At 35.7% G+C, this 22342-nt stretch overlaps 1 protein-coding gene across 6 annotated transcripts in view; it reads left to right on the forward strand.

Moving 5' to 3' along the window:
* Positions 1–15: 15 nt before the first annotated feature.
* The window catches only part of baiap2a (BAR/IMD domain containing adaptor protein 2a), a 109756-nt gene continuing 87429 nt past the window's right edge, over positions 16–22342 (forward strand). For all 6 annotated transcript variants that reach the window (XM_051885793.1, XM_051885795.1, XM_051885790.1 and 3 more), the window contains exon 1: positions 16–215. In XM_051885793.1, the coding sequence (XP_051741753.1) occupies positions 144–215 (72 nt within the window). In that variant the 5' untranslated portion in view covers positions 16–143. The remainder of the gene's footprint in view (positions 216–22342) is intronic.

The following is a 22342-nucleotide window of genomic DNA, read 5'->3' on the forward strand; positions in this document are numbered from 1 at the left end:
AAGCCCCTCCTTCGTTCTGTTGCCTCCGCACGGTAGTGTTGAGCTGAGAACAGACTCCCGTGGATCGGAGCGCAGATCCGCAGCTGACCCTCATCACACAGACACTGTTCGGATAACACACCACGTTCTGCAAAACACCGTTTATGGTTTTAACTGAAGATTTCACCATGTCTCGCACCGACGAGGTTCACCGCATTACGGAAAATGTCTATAAGGTAAAGTGCATTGATCCAACTGTTGGAACAACTTATCGATCACAGGTGGTGATCTAATGGGCTAATCCGTGTCACGAAAGTGCATGCTTTATGAGTTTTCGTCGTTGTTCTTTGTATTGCATAAGATTATTGTCTTTAGTGGGTTTATGGTTAGATTTGTCATCATTAATGAACTTGATGAGAGATCAAGTTTCTTGTTCGTGTTGATAGTGTCATTTAAATGCAGCTCACCATGAGAACAGAAGTGATTTGCATTGTTTTTTTATTTATCTGTCAGGAAAAGAACATAACCCCTCTCTCTCTCTCTCTCTCTCTCTCTCTCTCTCTCTCTCTCTCTCTCTCTCTCTCTCTCTCTCTCTCTCTCTCTCTCCACACACCTCTCTTATCTATCTATCTATCTATCGTGATCGACGATCACTTTTTACAACAAATTGTTTAAATGTCCGATGATTACTGATGCAGAACCAATTTGATTGGTTTTATTTATACTTTTCGACTAAGAAATAATTAATAATTCTATCGAAACAAAACATAATGTGTATTATGAATATTTTAATGCTTTTAAAGTAATTATTATTATTTATTTAATTTGCAAGTATATTTAGGCTCAGTTTACGAACTAAGTGGTCACAAATGTATGTAGGCTAGTATCATCCTATCTATCTATCTATCTATCTATCTATCTATCGTTCTATCTATCGTTCTATCTATCGTTCTATCGTTCTATCTATCTATCGTTCTATCTATCGTTCTATCATTCTATCTATCTATCTATCTATCTATCTATCTATCTATCTATCTATCTATCGTTTTATCGTTCTACCTATCTATCGTTCTATCTATCGTTCTATCATTATATCTATTATATCGTTCCATTGTTCCACTGTTTCATCGTTCCATTCATATATAGATTGGCAATATATATATATTTTTTTTTATGACTGATACAATATACAGATTATTTTGTTTAAATGTCTGGTAACTGATATTAATTAGTTTTATTTTTGAGTTTTCACTAAGAAATAATACAATAAAATAATGCAAAAAAAAAAAATACTACAACAATAAAACATTTTGTTCTAAAAACAATTTTGCTAAGTGGTCATTGATGATTATGTAATGTAAATCTGTCTCCTCATGCATTTTTTTCCATGTTGTTTTTGTTGTTTCAGCTTTTCCCCTGTAAACCTGTATTGGTTGCTATGTTTATTGGCATGTGCTCTGTCGGGCATTCCAGCATAGGTGGTTTAGGGAGGGGGGATGTGCTGGTGTGTGTTGCAACAGGTTCAGTCAATGTGTGTCTCGTCAATGTTTCAATAGATTCCCAAAAGGTTTCGGTTACAGTTTTTGGTTTGTAACTTTAAAAAAAGTTAATACTTGCCACACCATTAGGATTACGGCTCTCATCAGATACTTAAGCCTGTTAAATAGGCCACCTGAAGTCCAACACCTAAAATGAGGACAAAGAAACTATTCTGGTTGATCAAGGGCAGGCGGATGTCTCCTGTATCTGGGGTGTTACTCTTAAAGCAATGGAAACTTAACTATGAAGACTAGCTTACAGCACAATTCACATAATATTTTCATTGGGCTAACAGATATTTAAATTCTAGTTTACTGTGTCAGTCTGTATAGATTTACATTTCATTAACCTAAAGTGGGTTAGAGCTCACGGGAGGGCTTTGAATTAGACCACTAGTTGTGTATTGATGATCTGCGTTTGCGTGAGCTGTCATTTAACCGAGAATCGTTGTGTGCCAATTCAGTGTTGCCATCTTTCAGGGGTGGTGCTCAGCTGGATCGTTTGTCCAAATCCACCCGCTATTCAGATAGCTTGTTAAATCAGCCAGCTAAAGAACATAGATTGAGTTCAAAAAGAGTGCAGTATTGATGATTGTGTATGTGTGTGTATGTATGTTTGTGTGTGTGTGTGTGTGTGTGTGTGAGAGAGAGAGAGAGAGAGAGAGAGAGAGAGGGAGGGACAGATAAGAGGGGTAAACATCAGTGGAAGTGGTGGGATGTTTAACATCTGCTGAAGTATCACAGGAAAGCCAGAACTATGAAAGCTTGTTTCTGCCACTGTAGATAAAAAGTTAATTAAAAGCAATAAAAAAAAGGTCATTGAGACTTTTTATTTCACAGTTCTGACTGTTTTTTCACAATTGTGTGTTTACATCACTATTGACATTTTTCAGAATTCTGAGTTTTAATCTCATACAGTAATTCTGACTTTTTTCCTCTCTGAATTCTGAGTTTACATCTCGCAATTCTGATTATTTTTCCCTCAGAATTCTGAGTTTACATCTCGCAATTCTGACTTTTTTTCCCCTCAGAATTCCGAGTTTACATCTTGTAATTCTGATTATTTTTCCTCTCAGAATTCTGAGTTTACATCTCGCAATTCTGACTTTTTTTCCCCTCAGAATTGAGTTTACATCTCACAATTCTGATTATTTTTCCCTCAGAATTCTGAGTTTACATCTCACAATTCTGATTATTTTTCCCTCAGAATTCCGAGTTTACATCTTGTAATTCTGATTATTTTTCCCACAGAATTCTGAGTTTACATCTCACAATTCTGACTTTTTTTCCCCTCAGAATTCTGAATTTACATCTTGGAATTCAGTTTTTTTGTTTCTGCCACAGGATTTTTTAAAAAAGGTAATTGCCATTTTTTTTATCTTACAATTCTGGCTGTTTTTCCACACAATTGTGAGTTTGACTTATAATTATATCTTATAATTCAAAATTTTTCCTCAAATTTCCTTTTCCTTTGTGACTCAATGCATGGGTGTACCAGGGCGTGTGTGTGCGTGTGTGTGTGTTCTGTTGTTACTCAACTGTGCACACAGAACACTCCCTACCTGTGAGCAATAGCTGTGATCCTGCTGGAGTTGCTATGGATTTAAAACAAGCCTCACCTGTGAGTCACAGCCGGCCCTCAATCACTCAGCCTCCTGGCGTCAGACTCTCAGCAACAGGGCCCAGTCATCTAGACAGTGCCAGGCTCGGTCGGATCTCTCTAATCCCATCAGCCTCCAGGCGAGCACCAACGGCAGGGCTGACAAGACCTTTGCCAGCTGGTGGGTGACATAACTGCTGTCCACTCACCTGTGTGTGTGGGTGAGCTGAGGTCAAGCCACTTATATGTAGTTTGAGGCCAGACTCATACTGTGTGCTAATGCAGGTTGCTAAAGCATTGTTAGCATACGGTTTCATTGTACTTGCGTTTGTTCTTGCGTCACTGTGGCAGTAACAAACCTCAGGCTCAGGAGTTACCTTTAAATATGTAGCTCAAAGTTGTGGCTTTGATTCCCAGGCAAAACATGTTCCTAGCACTTACTAAAAATCCTCTTGGATTAAAGTGCCTGTTGAATACAGTGTACGTGTAAAAATGTTAATGTCTGTGACTGTGCCATTGAAGCTGCTGGAATTGTTTTGCTAACTGCTATTTTGCTAACTTCAGCCACACACCCTCTCTTCTATCTGTCTATCTGAATTTTTTTTTTTTTTTTTTTTTTTTTTTCTATTTTCCTTTTAATATCTCTATTGGGCTAGTGGTTCAAATTTTTACTTGCCCTGCCAAAATTTTCACTGGCTCCACCACAAAAAAAGTAAAGAATAAATAAATAAAAATGGGCCTAGTTGTTGTTTTTGGTGTTTTATCCCATGTAGCCTTAATAAATAAGGCTATGACACCAAAAACTACTAGCCCAACTTATATAAATTTTAAACATTAGTAAAGACAAGTAAACAGTCCGTAATAAAATGAGAGCAAATAATCAAATTACGAGCAATAGCAAAAATAAATACAATAGAACAAACAGATAAATGAAATAAACAGTGCTTTTTAGGTTTTTCAGGTTCAAGAGCAGTGAGCAATTTTTTTTTTTTTCTTCTTCTTTCTTTGTCTTATTGTTTGATTAACATTAAAAACATAGGCAGAGGCAGGTATATTAGGCTGCTGTCACTTTAATTCATGTCCAATATACAGTTTTTCCATTCCACTGAGCTACTTTTCCATTCTTCATCAATATAAATGTGCTAGACAGACGTCTTTAACTGTTGCGCTCGTGTTTTGCAGTGTCTTGCGTATGACATGGCATTCTAAGAACGCCGCTCAAGTTAAAATAAGTACTGAACTGCGGTGCAAACTAACATGACGGCGCCCGTCGCACATGTAGCTCAACTAACGCGATCGTTACAAAGGTGTTTAAACAACAAAACACATACATCAGAATATACAATATTTCATGCTATATTTATCAAATTTGTGAATATTTTGAATAAAAAAGGAAAAATTAAATAAAAGCAGATCATCAGTCATACAGCGCTATTGTGGCTGCGGTATGTCACATGACAAGCAATGATGCATCACCATGGAAACGATAAAGCGATACATTCTAAATAATGGTCGCCTTGAAAAATTCACACCGGGGGTTCAGCCAGAATATTTTAAACTTATACAGCCAAAACGCGTTCTGTGTGAACCAGCCCTTACACATGCATTTTATTTCTCAGCTGTTTATATTCACTTAAAGGGGTGGTTCACTGTTTTTTTTTCTAGGCTTGATTGTGTTTATGGGGCGCAGTTTAACATGTCTTAATGCTTAGTTTTTAAAAAAACGCTGTGTTTTTCATATATTTTACCTTTATTCTACACCGCTGTTTCCATTGTCATTTGAACAGACAGATTAACTTCCTGCTTATATGATAGCACTCCCTCCGAAATATGCAATGTGCTCAGATTGGTTAGCCAGCCCAGTGTATTGTGATTCGCTGAAGCGTCCGGAAACGCCACGCCCCCTACCATTAGTTGTTACATGTGCTTCAGTGGAAATGTAAATAATGGCATCTATATTGCCGTATCAAACTGAGCCCGAATCAGACCCAGATAGCAGTAATGAAGAGGGTCAAGCAGAACCTCTGCAAGCACGGCTTTTAAAGGACGTTTCTGAATGGTAAATATTTCCGTTTGTATTTGAGTCAAAGTGTTTAGATATGCTGTCACTTGTAAATGTTACTGTTGTTTGTTAGCTTTCAATAAACGGTTTTATCCTAAGTAAAGCTTTACTGTAGCCGAATACATGACTGAGTATAGCATTTTTGTAAAGGTATCGTTTAATTTACAGCATGAACAACTGTTTGTCTCTGAACATAGAAGTTTGTTGGTGTTTGTTGGAGAAGTATGAAATAGAATTTAGCTAACTGGCTAGCGAAGCAAAACCACGTTGGTCTTTGTTTACGTCCTTGATGCAACCAAAAAATAGCAACAGAACTATACATATTTAAAAGACATGTACAAACAATAAAACATACTTACAGTTGGGGGCCGATAAACAGCAGCTTCTGCTTTTAAAGTGGGAACTGCTTCATCTTTCAGTAATAGCCTTTGTGCAAATCCAGCATTGAACTCGTGTAGATTGTAGAAGCTGTCTTCCGCGCCGCATCCAGTGTAGACAATATCAATGATTATAACGGGTTCTATTATCTATTGACGCGACGCGACGCTCGCGTCCGGTGTAGACAACTCTTCCGTTTCCATAATGGCGTTCGACATGGCCTCACCCACTTTGTTGTGTGTTCCCGTGGGCAGTGTTTTGCAGGGTTTATGATGTCACCAACCCGGGAAGAAGCTCGTTGTAGTCCAAACCGGTCATTTTTGTAGGCATTAAACTGCCATAACTTTAAAAGACAAAATCTTCATTTGCATTGAACTTTCAGCACTGTAACTTTGCAGATACTCAAGCAGCAACATTACACACTAACTAAAGTAAAAAGGTGAAATCACAATGAACCACCCCTTTAAAGGGATAGATCACCCAAAAATAAACATTATTCCATGATTTACTCACCCTCAAGCCATCCTAGGTGTATGTGACTATTTTCTTTCAGACGAACACAATCAGAGTTTTATTGAATAATGTTCTGGCTCTTCCAAGCTTTATAATTATAGTGAAGGGGGCGTGAGATTTTGAAGCCCAAAAAAGTGCATCCATTCATCATAAAAGTAATCCATAATAAATCCATTAATAAAGGTCTTCTGAAGCGAAGCAATGGGTTTTTGGAAGAAAAATATCCATATTTATAATTTTACCAACAGTAAATAGCTTCTGGCAGACAACTGTAAGCATCAATTTATGCCAAAAGAGTAACCCCCTGACGCAACGTAGGATGTAGGAGTAGCGTAAGCTTAGATGCCTATCATGGCTCAAACAAATAGGGCTGTGCAACAAACTCAAGCCTCTCTTCTCTTATATCGAAATCCTCTGACATTTCACTTTAAAAAAAAAATCTTGTTTTAGGCTTCTAACTCGTGACCAGTGTTTTGTTTTGCTCTATCCTCTGCACTTTTGCATTCTTCATTGCGTCATGCTCAGATTAGGGGTTTCTCTTCCACAGTAAAACGATGCGTACAGCCCTCTGCCGGAAGCTAGTTATTATAGTTTATGAAGTTTTAAACAAGGATATTTTTCTTCCAAAAACCCATAGCTTCACTTCAGAAGGCCTTTATTAACCCCCTGGAGCTGTATGGATTACCTTTATGATGGATGGATGCACTTTTTTGGGCTTCAAAATCTCACGTCCCCTTCACTCCTATTATAAAGTTTGGAAGAGCCAGGATATATTTTAATATAACTTCGATTGTGTTTGTCTGAAAGAAGATAGTCATAATTTTCATTTTTGTGTGAACTGTCCCTTTAAGACATAACTAACTAGAGGATACTCGCCAATACGGGCATTTTGCCACAGTTTTGTGTGAATATGTCTGTTCATGCACAACGTGAGATTTTGAAGCCCCAAAAAGTGCATCCATCCACACTTGAAAGAGAACTCAATTAAGTATTGTGCGCTGTTTAAAATGTGCCTTTCTGGGTGTGATCTATCTATCTAGCGTTTCTTGTGGCAACATTCTGAATGCAACTCATAATTGCATTTTATTATAAATTGACCAAAAGCATTTTTGTGCACCGATTTGTGCAGGCTAAAATATGTATTTCATCCTACACTTGAATTTGTGTAGTGATTGATTGGAAACTCCTCCTGCGGTGGTGATCAGGCTGTAGGGAGAGATGTGACGGGACAGGGCATGTCTCATCACGTCTACAGGTGAAACAATGTGATAGGAGTGTCTCTAACACCTCTCCCAAATAGTCAACTTAGAGTGACATAAACATGGTTACCATGTTCACACAATCCCAGGGGAAACTTATAGGTGTGTCCATTTTTTTGTATTTATTTATTTTTTTTTTTATCCTACATACCATGACTGATATTGGAGAACAGAAATAACAAGCAAAGGTTTCAGTTACAATATGCATATTACTCTCCCGTAAATCTCTTTGATGAAAGCATTATCATACCCGACAGGCGAGGAATTTCATTTGTTCAGGAACTCATTTCATCAGAGATCACCAGGAGCAAACTATATATTATATTTTTTATTTTGTTATTTTTTTGAAGGATTGAGAGGACACATTTTTCATGTAGAAAATCTGGAAAGGTGGTTTCTTAGCAACAACATGCTACAAAATGTTTCTGTCATGTCTTTCAGTGAGATGCACAGAGCGCAGATAGAAACAGACATTGAGAGCATGTATTTGGTTATATTCATCAATAATACATAAAAAGTTCTTGTAATGGGGCTAATGAACTGTTACTGTTTTTATTTCGTCTAGTTCTTAAAGGGACAGTTAGCCTAAAATGGAAGTTTTGTCATCATTTACTCACCCTTGTGCCATTTCAAAACCCATATGACTTTTTTCCTTTACAACACAAAAAGAGTACAGCACATTGAAATTGATTTAAAGCTCAAAAAAGACAAAAAAAAATAAAGCACCAGTAATGTGTAGGGCTGGGACAATGCATCGATTCTCGATACAAAGAATCTGGAGCATTTCTGATATTTTCCGCTGAATCGCGATTCCCTCTCGAATCTATTCTGAGTTAAGTTTTCAACAGCAGATGGCACTACGTGCTTTAGAAACACTCGTACACTACCTGCTTCCAGTACCTTTAAACACGCTACTTAAACTTAAAATAATCATTCATAAAGTTTGAAAAGGTTGAAGCGAATTACAAGTGTGTTCGCAGTGGGCTGTTTACATTAATCTCGCCTCATAAAAGCATTCTGAGCCGAGGTGCAAGTATAACCACCTACATGACTCAGCCGAACGAATGATTGCTGCCCAGCACTCTTCTTCATGAGCATTTGAGTGTGCGGTTAAAACCTAGCCTAGAGCGCCATCTGCTGTTAAAACTAAGCTCAGAATCAATTCGAGAGAGAAAATATCAGAATCGATCCAGAATCATTGAATTGAGAATCGAGAATCGATGTTTTGTCCCAGCCCTAGTAATGTGTCAGAAAAGTAGTCCATACAACCGTTTTTGAGGAACAGTACATTATTTACAATAAATGTTTTGACAAAAACCTGCACAAGTTCGTTGTCTATGATGTGAAACATCATTGGTTCTTGTGAGTGATTGTGATGTGCCAGATTTGAATTTGGAAAGATTTTGTTAGTGTTTATTACACTTTTTTTGGATGCTATCACTCTCTGCTTTCATTATAAGGGAAAGAGCAGTGTGGACATTCTTCAAAACTTCTCCTTTCATTCCACTTTAAAAAGACTGAAACAAATCATTTCAAATCATGAGGTTGTGTTACAAATAATCCGTATCCATCAGTTTGACTGAATGAAATGTAAAATGTCCTTCATGTTCTATTTTCAGTCACTGCATTCTTTTCCTTCTGATTATTTTCTTATTTTCCTTTGTATTCTGCTGTAACATTATGGAAAAAGATAACATGTACTGTGAAATTGTGATCTTCTGTACTGATTTATGATATATCCCATGAATGCATAAGAATTTCTTGTTTTCAGTCTTCACATCTCTTACCAGGTTGTTTTCACGCAGATGCTTTAAAATGTAATTATCTCCCCTTTTCACATCTAATCCCTATTAGCAGTGTTGACTGGAGTGTTTTAAAAGCAGGTAAATCTGTCAAAATGACGGAAATCACTTGCAATGTGTTACATAAGGGTTGCAAAAGGGGGGAAATTTTTGGGTGAATTTCCGGATATTGCTGGGGAATTTTGGAAATATTCCAAGTTGGAAACTTAGCTGGAATTTAAGGAAATTAAATGGAATTCATTGGAAATTTGCGGTCATTTGTACAAACTGTATCATATACAATCATAAATAGAAACATTTTGTTTGGTCATATGCAGATTCCCTATGATCTGGTTGTTTTACAATTTTTTTTTCCCTTACATTTAAGCTCCCTCTTATAGGCTAACGTGCAGTTTTGCAAATTTCTATTTTTTTCTCATTAATTCCCATATTTTCCTGTTAATTCCCATGGAAATTTTTCAACTTTGAAAATTCCTGGGATTTTGCAACCATATACATAATACAGTATGATGTAGGAAAAAGGTTGATAAATTTGGAAAATGATGAGGCAACTGTAAGTTTCAATAATTTTCATTATTTTCTCATTATTTACCCTCAAAACTGTACCTGATTTGGCAAAGGCTGTGATTTTTTTTTTTTTTTTTTTTTTTTTTTTCTTTTCTCAGTGAAGCATGGCTCTTTTATCAGTAGTAAATGCTGCTCCATCTGAAAGCAGAGGGCGCTCTCACGCAGAAACTCCAAATCAGTGTTGCTAAGTCCATGGTTTTTCCGTGGAATTGAGCTAATTTAACAGTGTTGCCGCGGGTTGAAGCTACCCCAAATAACATGATATTTAGCCCCTGGAATGCGAATTTTACCAGGGGAACCCACCAAAAATGCGGATTTTACCCTCTGGAACACAACTGGGCTAGTTTGGAGTAGCAATTGGGTGGGTTTTGTTGTGAAAACCTGGCAACCCTACTCCAAATATGTCCCGCAGAAGTACGATAAAATGCACATCATTCCAGGAAATCCCTATGGGCATCATACTATCGCTGTACTATCGCATATTGTCGCTGTAGCTGATTAAACAGAAGATTGAAATGTTTTGATTAAACATGACTAATAAACACATGACTACGACAATATAATAGGTTTATTTGAGTTCTTTAAGCCTTCTCTGGTATTTTCATGATAATAAAGTACAGTGTATACTTCAGTGCTAATCGACATAGCCTTTATCACTGTATAGAATAATATGAAATATGTTATTCTGTTTAAGAAGCCACATCATTTCACAGAAGGATGTTTTCAAACACTCAACTAATGTTATGAAGTAAGTTTGGAGTAAAAACATGTTACTAAATGTTGTCTTTTGTTGGACATGAGGTTAAAAATGTTTCTCATCTTTGGAAAGATGTTTGACGCGTGTTGCTTTTTCAAATGCACGTTAACTAAGTGCTTTCGGATGAAGCAGCATTTACTACTGATCACAAAGCCATGCTTCATTGACAAGCTGCGCATATAAAAATAATCACAGCCTTTGCGATTTCTTAATCTAACCACGATTTCAAGTTAATTGCGATTTATCGTGCAGTCCTAGTACCTATGCTGTTATTTTTTTTTTCTGTGAAACAATAGAGAACATGGTCTAATCATTTTGACTATATTATGGTGTTCTTTTTTATCGGAACTTGTTTCTGCAAAAATTAAAAGATAATTGTGACTTTTTATCTTACAAATCTGACTTTTTTCCTCACAACTGTGAGATTACATCAACTTTTTTCTCAGTATTAGGAGATATAAACTCGCAATTGCAAGAAATAAAGTCAGGATTGCAATTCTGACTTTTTTTCTTGAGATTCTTAAAAATTCTCTTTGCATTTCATGGAAAAACAATAGCTAATAGGTTTGGAACAACATGAGGATGAGTAAATAATGACAAAATGTACTTTTTTTGTGTGTACTATCCTTTTATTTGTGTCATAACACAAATACTATCTCTTCGATAGTAACAGTATACGATAACCGAGTAAAAACCTCTAAGAGCGAGAGAGATTTTTTCCTTGTAATTGGTAAGTAAATAGAGATGTACTCTTGTAGTGTAAACTATGGCAGCTGTTTAAGGAATGGAGGCTTTTAAGGAATGTGAGTATATACTCAAGTCCTATGGAATTCCCATGGCCCTTTGACAACTAAACAATCAATACGTTTGCAGTTATTCCGCTGACAAGTTAATGGATCTCTCGACCCTATGATCACTCGCAATGTATTTAATAAGTGTAAAACAACTTTCTCCGGTCGCCTTTGTGATCTCGACAAAGATATAGCTTTTGTCGGTGTGTCAGAAGTCCCTGGGCCTCAAGAGATTGCATTTATCATAGGTTTCCCGACAGTCATTTGAAAAGGAATGGGTTTTATAAGAGATGGATTCACTCCGTACACCCACTCTCTCCTCTCCGTCTGGGGGTGGATGGCTCTGAGCCGTTGCCACATCTTATTGTCTGAGCTCTCTCTTCAAAGAGCTCTCTATCTCTAATACTCAGAGCTCACAAGTAATGTCGCAGTACGCTCACGGAATACACACCTTTAACATTAGCAACAGTGCGCTTTGGATTTATTGCATAATGAATCAACGTATTAAACCTGATGAGGGTTAACTAAGGCGAACGCTTCGTGCATGTGGAATAGCAGCTTGCTTTGGCATATTCATTAATTGAAGAAATGTTTCTAACTTTTGGATTTTTAGAAATGAAACTCTTTAACAAGCCCTTTCCAAACTATAGTTTATTTAATTTGTCTACTAACCATGTCCAAAAGGGGTGTATACATCCATCACAAATTAATTATGTTATGTTTGTCTTTTTTCCCCACTTGCCATTTCCACCACTTCTCAAATCACTTTTTGAAATAAAATGTCTGGCTCCATTTTGCTAAGGATCATTTAATTGCTAGCAGTTTATGTATCCTAAATACACGTATAAGTTTCACACCTTTTGTGTAGATAGAATTTAATAAACTTACAGCTTGATTGGAAAAGACACAATTCATATTTACCTTCCTTTTTTTCTTCACACATCGCATCTCATATTCCTCAAGTATTTTGTTTCCTTGGTAACCGTGTGTGTGTGTGTGTGTGTGTCATTGACGAATAAGGTTTTTAAAAGTGTAAAAAAAAAAACATAATGGAGACAATTCATTTTGAAGTTTTATTAAGTGTTAACAATGAGATTATGTGGTTTTTATAATCAATTAACACTGCTTTTGTCTTTTTTTTTTTTTTTTTTTTTACAAAATTTGTCACCAAAAAAGTCATTTGGTTTAACCAAAATGTCAGTTTTACCGAATGACACTTTTGGTTATACTGAATGACAATATTTTCAAACAATGCTAACAGGCTGATATCTAGCTAGTTAGCTTTCTAGATAGCTAGCAAAAGGACAATCAAACATTTTATATTTAGTACGTTAAAATATTACATAATTTTCCATGTTTTATAATGGTTGTACCGAATGACCTGATGTTTTGGGACATGCGTATGAGCAAGGGAAAACATGAATTTTTCAAATAGTTAAAAGAGAGTTAGTTACTTTACTTCATGACAATGTGGTCCTGGGCAGGTGTCTGAATGATGTCACGTCCTGTCACATGATATTGACCACATGACTTGATCTAAAATGGTCCCTTTATATTGTTACTCCAAATGACATCAATGAAATTCATTTTTCCGGACATTCTTTCTCATGACAAAGCAACTTCTACACATAATTTTAATAACATTTTGCACTATGTTAATATATGATTATATAAAATCATGCCAGAATAAAAAAATATATACATTTATTACATTTTTAGATGTTTTAATCACAAATGAAATGGCTGTATTGGCTTTTGGACGGTTAAACCGAATGACCTTTTGACACTTCAAAATCTTTAAAATACCTTTATATGTAGCAAAATATAATTAAAACCTTTTGGATTCAATAAAGAGATCTAGTTGTACTACCTTACATACTTTGGATCTCATATCTTTGTTTTTTTATTATTATTAAGGCCTTTGGACAGAAAAATGACCTATATGAAAAATGACCTAAATGATATATATATTTGATGCACAAATAATGAATTTATTGTGGACTTTCATTTTGTACAATTGAAACAAGATCTGGGACAAGGGGCAATAAAATATGTCAACTTTAAAATACACTACCATTCAAAAGTTTGGAGTAAATAAGGTTTTTGTTTATTTTTTTATTTATTTATTTTAAAAATTCATGCTTTTATCCAGCAAGGAGGCATTAAATTAATCAAAAGTGACCGTAAAGACATTTATAATGTTAAAGATTCAAGATTTCTTGACTTTCTTTTGAACTTTATATTAATCAAGTTATCATGGAAAAAAACCAAACAAAACATGAAGCAGCACAACTGTTTTCATCATTGGTAATAATCAGAAATGTTTCATATCATATTAGAATGATTTCTGAAGGATCATGTGACACTGAAGACTGGAGTAATGATGCTGAAAATTCTTCACAGGAATAAATTACATTTTAAAATGTATAGAAAACAGCCTAATTTTAATAATATTTTGCAATATTACTGTTTTTACTGTATTTCTGATCAAATAAATGCAGCCTTGATGAACATAAGAAACCTCTTTTAAAATGAATAAAAACTTCACAGGCCCCAAACTTTTGAAAGGTAGTGTATATCGAGATATATAATATCCAGTATTATCAAAAGAGTGAACAACACTGAACATTGCCCAGCCCTACACTTCAGACTATATATAAGCTACAAATAGTGGCTTCTTCCCCCTCAACCAAAGGTTACAGGGAGACAACCTCCACTTTCATCTGAAAACAAGAGCAGACTGTTCACAAGAGAGTTCTTTTTGAGTACTCAAGGTTAAAGTTGACCTCTTCCGAGAGATGTAATACAGTTTTGCCCCATTTGTCACAGCAGGACTGACCCCTGTAACCCAGACATAATGAAAACGTGTTCCTATAGGAAAAAAGTCATTTGAGGGCCATTCGCTCCATAATGGCCCAGCAATAAAACGGTTAGAAATAAATGTATCCTTACTCTATGCTAATCCCATTCCTTATGTCTTCATGCCTCTAACCAAGTGCTGGTAAATTAGTGCTGGAATCAAAAGCAGAGGAGTTTCCTTTCGGCCGACTCCGTGACCTGCCGCCCGCACCTCCTCCTGAATAATTACAGGCCCACATCTCCACACAGCAATTACAGACCATTTCCACAAGGATCGAGAAGCTCTCTTTCTCTCACCCACACCCGATTCTTGCTCCCACATTCATCTGCTCTTTCAAAGGCCGCTCCTGACATCTCACTCTCTTCTTAGTTTTGATAGATTTCAGACACCAAGTCATTCTGACCTTTCCAAAATCATTTTGGACTTTCTTCAACTGCGGGCTCTTTCATGACCTGGGGGTCGAATTTTATTTCAAAAAGTTTATTTCAAACTTAAGTTCAAGGCTGCATTTATTTGATCAAACATAGTAAAAACTGTAATGTTGTGAAATATTATTACAGTTTGTTTTACAACTGTTTTCTATTTGAATATATTTTAAAATGTAATTTATTCCTGTGAAGCTGAATTTTCAGCATCATTACTCCAGTCTTCAGTTTTTCAGGATACTTAGATTAATAGAAAGTTCAAAAGAACAGCATTTCTTTGAAATGGAAATCTTCTGTAACATTATAAATGTCTTTACTGTCACTTTTGATCAATTTAATGTATCCTTGATGATAAAAGTATTAAGTTCTTTAAATAATCCCACTGACCCCAAACTTTTAAACAGTAGTGTATTTGCTTTGAAGCAGCTTTGAGAGAGATAATGTTTAAAAAATACTGTAAAAATCTAGTTCATAACAATCGTGGCATTTCTGATGTGCCCAAGAAAGACTGTATATATGAACAAAACACCTTTTTGAATGATTATACAAATAAAACAGACAGTTTGAACTGATTCACATGAATCGAATTTCACTTCAAATTTTTTACTATAGAATTTAAAAGAAGCTCATAAAAACCCAATATTCTTAATTTTACTGTATATCGCATGTGAATATATCAATATATCATTCAGATCATTCAAATTTAGATTGGATTTACTTAAAAAGCAGTGTCAAGCGGGTTCCATGCAACTATATTGAGTAATTTGTACAAATAAGAATTTAGTTGTATGAACAAAATAAATTCAAGTAAAGCTGACAAAATTTCTTTGAGTAAATACAAATCATTTGAATTTATCACTGTTACATAATATTTATGTGCAGTTTACTTAATAATGTTACGTTAAATTTATAAAAGTTTATTAAGTAAGCAATAAGGTGCAAGAGACTGTCCTGTATCATGAATAAGTCACGGCTGAAGGGCGTTGTTAGACACGACACGAAGCGGAGTGCCTGCAACCCCTTCGTGACTTATTCACTGACCGTGACTGTGACCCTGATGGCGGTAAAGACTGTCTTTATAAGTTATTCACTCAGTTTACATTGAAAAACCTGAATTGTTGTGAACACGGAACAAGACGCCACTGACAAATGCTTTGACTAGTGCTGTCAGTCATGGAAAACCCCTTAACTGTTAAAAGGACAAGATAAAACATCGGACATTTAAACAGATTTTTTATTATGAACATAGGACTGACCTGAAGGAAAAAGCTACATCTGAATGCAGGTAATAAACTCGCTCACTCGATCTCTTTCTCACAACACTCTTCTACATAATACAGTTAGCTTCAATGAATAATATCAATTGAGAACATACAGTTTACGTTGTTAAAAGTGGTTGCTAAGGGTGTTGTGTAGTGATACACAGAACCGTTGAGTGAAGCAGTCATAGCTGTGTTTTATTGTGAATAAAACAGCTATTAACCAATCAGAATCAAGGACAGGAACTAACCTTTTTATAAGTAGACATTTATTGACTTAATTTACCTTATTAAATTAACTATTTGCTCTACAAAATAGAAACAACTCAGTTAAATTAAGTTCATGGTAGTTACATGAGTTTAAGTAATGTGTACAAGGATGGTTTGAGTGAAACTAACAACAGTGATAGTTCATTTTTTGAGTGTTTGTAACCCAGCCCTAAAACACTTATGGGACATTATAAACCCTGTCTTCTATAATCCCTGATGATCTCCTGTCCAATTATGTTCGGTGACATTTTTCTTGCCATAAAACATTAAAGGATTTCTGTGTGTGCATTTCATTGTGGTTTTAAACCTTTCAAGTGCGAGAAGACACAAAAGTGGACTCATTTTGGCACTTGTGCGCTGTTTTCTGTGCTGGGCACATCCAGAGCATGCACACAAAAACCTGCCTCTCATACGAATACTGAATTGAGTTCATCTTCCTGCACTTGACCGGACAAATACACACAAAATTATGTCAAAATATCCTGGTAAACACAGTCGTTCATGTCTTAAGTGAACGTAAGCGGTTGAGAAAGAAAATGCATGTGTAACAGTATATTACGTCTGTGCATTAGGTCTTAAAGTGACAGCAGCCTAATATACCGGCTGCCGTCTGTTTCATAACTTTTAATCAAAGAATAAAAGAAAATCACTCACTGATCTTGACTGAATAAGTTGTGTAATTTAATAAGGGATAATATACATTCTAGTTATAAAAAGAGAACTATGCAGTATTGCTTTTACATTTGATTTCAATTTCTGAAATGTGTTCATTGGTTGTATTTATTTGTGCTATTGCTTATTTGTGCTTAATGTATTACTGACTGTATACATGTCTTTAATAATGTTTGAAAATTATATTAGTCTAGTTTATTAGTTAGTTGTTTTTAGGCTGCTGATTTTTGTTCATGGTATTCAGCTGCAACAAGGTGTTTGGTAAAAAGACAGACTAAATGTGTTTGGTATCTAAACGTTTTTTACCATATTTGAATTGAAAGTGGGAATCGATAAGAATCGGAATAGGTGAGCAGAATCAGAATTGGAATCTGAATCGCTAAAATTCAAATGCTACCCAGCCCTACCAATCTGTGTTGTTTTGCTGTAGGTATGTGGCGTATTGAATGGAGTAGTTTAATGATCAGGGGACACTGAGTCCTGAGCTACTAATTAAGTTCTCAAAAATAAATCAATCAGCGTGTAACCTGCAGAGGAAGAGACACTTTCAAATGTTTCCATGGAAACCATCAGTGAGCTGCGGGAATATGAAGTGTTGTCACAGGGTCAGGGGGTTATGTGTTGAAAAGCGCTGTCTAACAGCATCACCTACGTTCTGAAGAAAAGACACATCTGTCCAGCTCAGATGCCTCTGCCTCTCTCAGACCTGCTTCATTTAATTGGGCTAATTGAATTTAGATACACGGTTATCTCAGCCAATGACGTGGTATCAGTCGCCCAAGCTGCCAGGCTTGCTTTCTCTCGTTACATAATGTTACATTCACTGTGTTAATCATACAGGATTTGTTCGTCTTGTTCTGACTCTAAATTCTGGTTTGAAGTCGTAATGAAGCAAAATAGTGCTTGACTATGACACGACTCCTTGACTGCTCACATATTCAGGTCTGAAATGCCAACAACAAAAAGTCTCTCAGTGGACTAAATAGCACTACTATTGGAGTGCTGCCGGACCAATCAAATTAAGGGACTGGAGCTAACCGTTCAGTAGTGATAAAAACACACCTGTGACCACACATTCAGTTTTAATTTGTTATGTTGCTTTACAGTCTTAAACAGCTTCCAGTTTTGAAGCTTTGGTGTTTCTTTTGGGTGTTTCTTCAACTATAGGGACACTTTTGGGACTGTGAACATTTAGAAAATAAATCCCTGAAAACACATTTTTTTTCACACTAGTTTGTTTCATTTGTCTGCTAAAGGGATCTAAAAGTGGAAATGCCACAAAACAAGTCATAAGTCGCAAGGGTATATTTGTAGCAATAGCCAACAACTATATATTATGGGTCAAAATTATCGATTTTTCTTTTATGCTTTTAAAATCATTAGGATATTAAGTAAAGATCATGTTCCATGAAGATATTTTGTAAATTTCCAACTGTAAATATATCAAAAATGTATTTTCGTGGGTGGATATGCATTGCTAAGGACTTCATTTGGACAACTTTAAAGGTGATTTTCTCAATATTTTGATTTTTTTGCACCCTCAGATTCCAGATTTTCAAATAGTTGTATCTCGGCCAAATATCCCAACAAACCATACATCAATGGAAAGCTTATTTATTCAGCTTTCAGATGTATAAATCTCAATTTCAAAAAATTGACTTTTATGAGTGGTTTTGTGGTCCAGGGTCACATATAAATACTGGATGATAAACTAAAACGAAAATGAGAAATGTTGACTTGGGAGTTGAAGTACTAAAATTACTACTAAAACTGAAATGAAAATATAAAAATAAAAGCTAATTCTAAGCATTAATAAACATTACAATAATATGAATAATATTAAACTATCACTGTTTCTACAACAGAATGTACTCAAACAAAATACATCTCTTTGAGATGTGGTGGAAATTACAATAAAACAAGAAAGGCATTTAAAATGAGCAAAAATATATGATAAAGTTTCCAATTGAATAAAACCAACAGCAAATATATATATATATATATATATATATAATATTTATATTTATATATATAATATTTATATTTATTGCCTATTTATTGTCAGCTTTTATCATTTTGCTGTGGCCATTGTTTAAAGCATTGAGCCAGTCGAGGTTGTCTTTTGTAGCAATTTTATCACACACTTTGCATTGTGCTTAACAGCTTTTACCCATGGCAAAAGGAAGGCCACCATGATTTGATACAGCCAGACTTTCACTCTGTGGTAAAAAAAAAAAAAAAAAATCCTTTTCTTATTTTCATTTGTTCAGATAGTCGAGGACATTTGTTGCGCATTTAATATACTGCATCATGAAGCTTTCTTGTCATCTCATGTGCATCTGAACACAAGGCTGGTAAACACAGGCCTGACTCCAGCAGCTCTGTGGTGCGGTCAGGCCAGTGAAGTGCATTCTGGGAATTCCTACACATAATGGGAGGATCATTAAGGACCCTTCAACCACTCAATGGTTTTAGGATGACAGTGTGTTCCATAAGAAAGTTCAAGCCTAGTTTGAGCACAAGACAGCAAGAGGACTTTGCATGGATTTTCTGTGGTTGTTCTTTAACCAGTGATGAGTGATTAGTGCTTTGCATGCAAATCTCGTTTGGTATCTTCTTCACTCATTAAACAGGCTGATGTACAATTTTTAACTCTGTCGAATAGATCTCCATGGGTCCTTTTTAAATGGCAGCTTACAGATAAATTTGTTTGCATTATAACAGTTATCTCAACTGGTGGGTTGTGACCCAAAAATGGGTTCTGAATCTGATATATGAAATAGTGAATCTGAGTATTTTAGCTCAAATTCATTTCACTTATCTAATGTTAATACAGTATTTGGCTGAGTGTTTGTTCCATGTGTTACACTAATAATGAACACTTTTACTGTTGTGTATGCATCTCAAAACACTTTGACCACAGTGCATGATTTGTAAACTAATAAATTCCAATATTTTTAAACACATAAACAGCTCCATATATTTGGCTTTTTTTGATGTAGTAAACTTGCTTGGTACCTTACCTGGTACAGCGCTTAACTTTCAATCACTCGAGTCCCGTTGAACACATATAACGATAAAACGGACTTGTGGAATCAAGCTAAAATGCCATGGTTGTTTCAGCAAATGTGTTAGGGCTTGGACAATACATTGATTCTCGATACAATTATTCTGTATCAATTCTGATATTTTCCGAATGTATCACAAATCGATTCTGAGTTTAGTTTTTAACAGCAGATGGCACTACGCGCTTTAGAAACGGACGTACTCTGCTTGCTTCCAGTATCTTTACACACACCACTTAAACCTAAAAATCATTCATGAAGTTCGAAAAGGTTGAAGCGAATTACAAGGGTGTACGCAGTGGGCTGTTTACATTAATCTCGCGTCATAAACGCATTCTGAGCCGAGGTGCAAGAATATATAACCACTCACATGACTCACCGAACGCACAAGTGCTCTCCAGCACTCTTCTTTGTGAGCATTTGAGAGAGAGAATCGCGATACATTCAGAAAATATAAGAATCAATCCAAAATAATTGTATCGTGAATCAAGAATCAATGTATTGTCCCAGCCTTACTATCAGTTAGGTTTAGGGTTGGGTTTAGTGTAGGCTCTTAACTTCTCTCAACGGACATTTAATTTCCAAACAGCGGCAATACAAACAACGTAATAAATGTTACCAGATACATGTTTCCTTGTCACTAAAGTTTTATCTCTTTTAGATAAAACTAAACACACTTTTAGTGCCACTTGCTGGAAATTTCACTTTGAAAGTGTTGTGAAACAGAAATGTGGCTTGGGTTGCAATTGTGAATATGTTAACTGAGGTAAGAAGACTGCATTTAAGTGATTTTGTGGAGGTTTTAATAATCTAGCATATTGGGGCTGTGCAGTTCATGGTAATATTAATAAATGTTTGTTTTTAGGACATTTTGTACTTTAAACAGTTTTAATCTTGTGTTTGGTCACCGCTTGATGTGCAATATCCAAACTTGGTTGTGAACAGTGTGAAGTAAAACCAGTTGGGAACCACATTGGCAGGCTTGTGTTTAGGAGTATTCGTCGTTGAGCCTGAATTAGGGATCGAAACGGAGACTAGATTTGTATTGGATATTGAAAGTAAGCCTGCATTCATCCTGCCCAGAAACACAGAGAGAGAGGGTGAAGATGATCCTGCTTTTTTTCAGCCCCTTGATGTGATTAAGACAGGGGTCTGATGGGGGGGGGGGGTGGAACAGTACGCTAGTCATTATACTGATACAGTTGCTATCCTCCACACATTCCTCTCTGATTGCACACAACATGTGCTCCGTCTGCCGAGAGCCCATGCACAGACCTCTGCCGCATTAGATTAGCACTGCCAGCATGTTGTCAAGCGCAAGGCCAGCTGTTGTTGGGTTCTGGACATTTGTAGTGTCAATCATTTATTAAGCCTCAAAAAAACAGAAAAACATTGCTGGTGTTTAAAGGGAAACTTCCTAACTCTTTATTTTATGCTGGAAAAAATGTCCTTAATGTAAAGCACTTTTTTTTATTATTTAATTTAATTCACAATTTTATAATAGCACAGATGGAAGGCAAGAATGATTCCTGTGTGATCAGACCCCTTAGTGAACTCAATCTGTTTTCAATAACTTTTTAATACTAATATCTTGTTTTGCTTCAAAAGAATTCGATTTATGTAAGAGATAATGTATGATCAGTTGGTCATAACCGTAAAATACACCCAGACAGTGTGATCAGGGCCCCAAGAAGAAAATAATTCACATCTGCAATAATGTCTTATCTCTCCTCCCAGCCTTGTTTCCTCTTAAATGCTTCTTGGAGTGTGTTTAAGTAACATTTTCCCTTTGCCTTTTATTGCTAACACTTTTTCCTTTATTTCTGTTTGGTCAGTGCTAATGTCAGGTATTAAAGTTAACATTGTGTTCCCCACTGCACCATAAATGCTGGGTGGTATGGGCAATGGTTGCCTCGGTCGGTAAAGGTTGTAGGTTTTAACCTAGAAGTAGTATATGATGTGGTTTTGTTTGGAAATAAATGGACACACTGGGCGCAGCTTCATATATATTAATGCATTAATTTTGACAGCCTAAATAAATATATCATCCGTCCATCATTATAACTAGTTATTATAACTATTATTATAAATATGTCAATTAACTTGGATGCCCCCAATATTAAATATGTCTAAAAATAAATTATTATTTGTTTAATGTTATTTTTTAAATTCAAATATTTGATTATGAAAAGTGAACAACATGAGTAAGATAGGATACGTCATAAGATGCGCAATATATCAGGAGACATGGAGTGGGTCAGACATGATTTTGACCACTTCATTAAGTTTTGTTTTGTAGAAAGCCTTTCTTTAAAGTGAATTTTGTTTTGTAAAAATTGTATCTTAGTTTCATCAACCAATTGCCTGGATTTAATAAATAAGAAGCAAATATAGAAGAAAATATAATCATGACAATATAATCATGGCGCCGGCGCGATCACTTGCACATGAACTGGAGTGCATCTTACAGGCTAAATGAACCAAAACTCAGCGGCTGCTTGCCTTAGACATGAGAAATATATCTATAGAAAGCTTGAAATGTCTA

This window comes from Ctenopharyngodon idella, chromosome 3, assembly GCF_019924925.1.
Source record: "Ctenopharyngodon idella isolate HZGC_01 chromosome 3, HZGC01, whole genome shotgun sequence".
Classification (NCBI taxonomy): domain Eukaryota; kingdom Metazoa; phylum Chordata; class Actinopteri; order Cypriniformes; family Xenocyprididae; genus Ctenopharyngodon; species Ctenopharyngodon idella.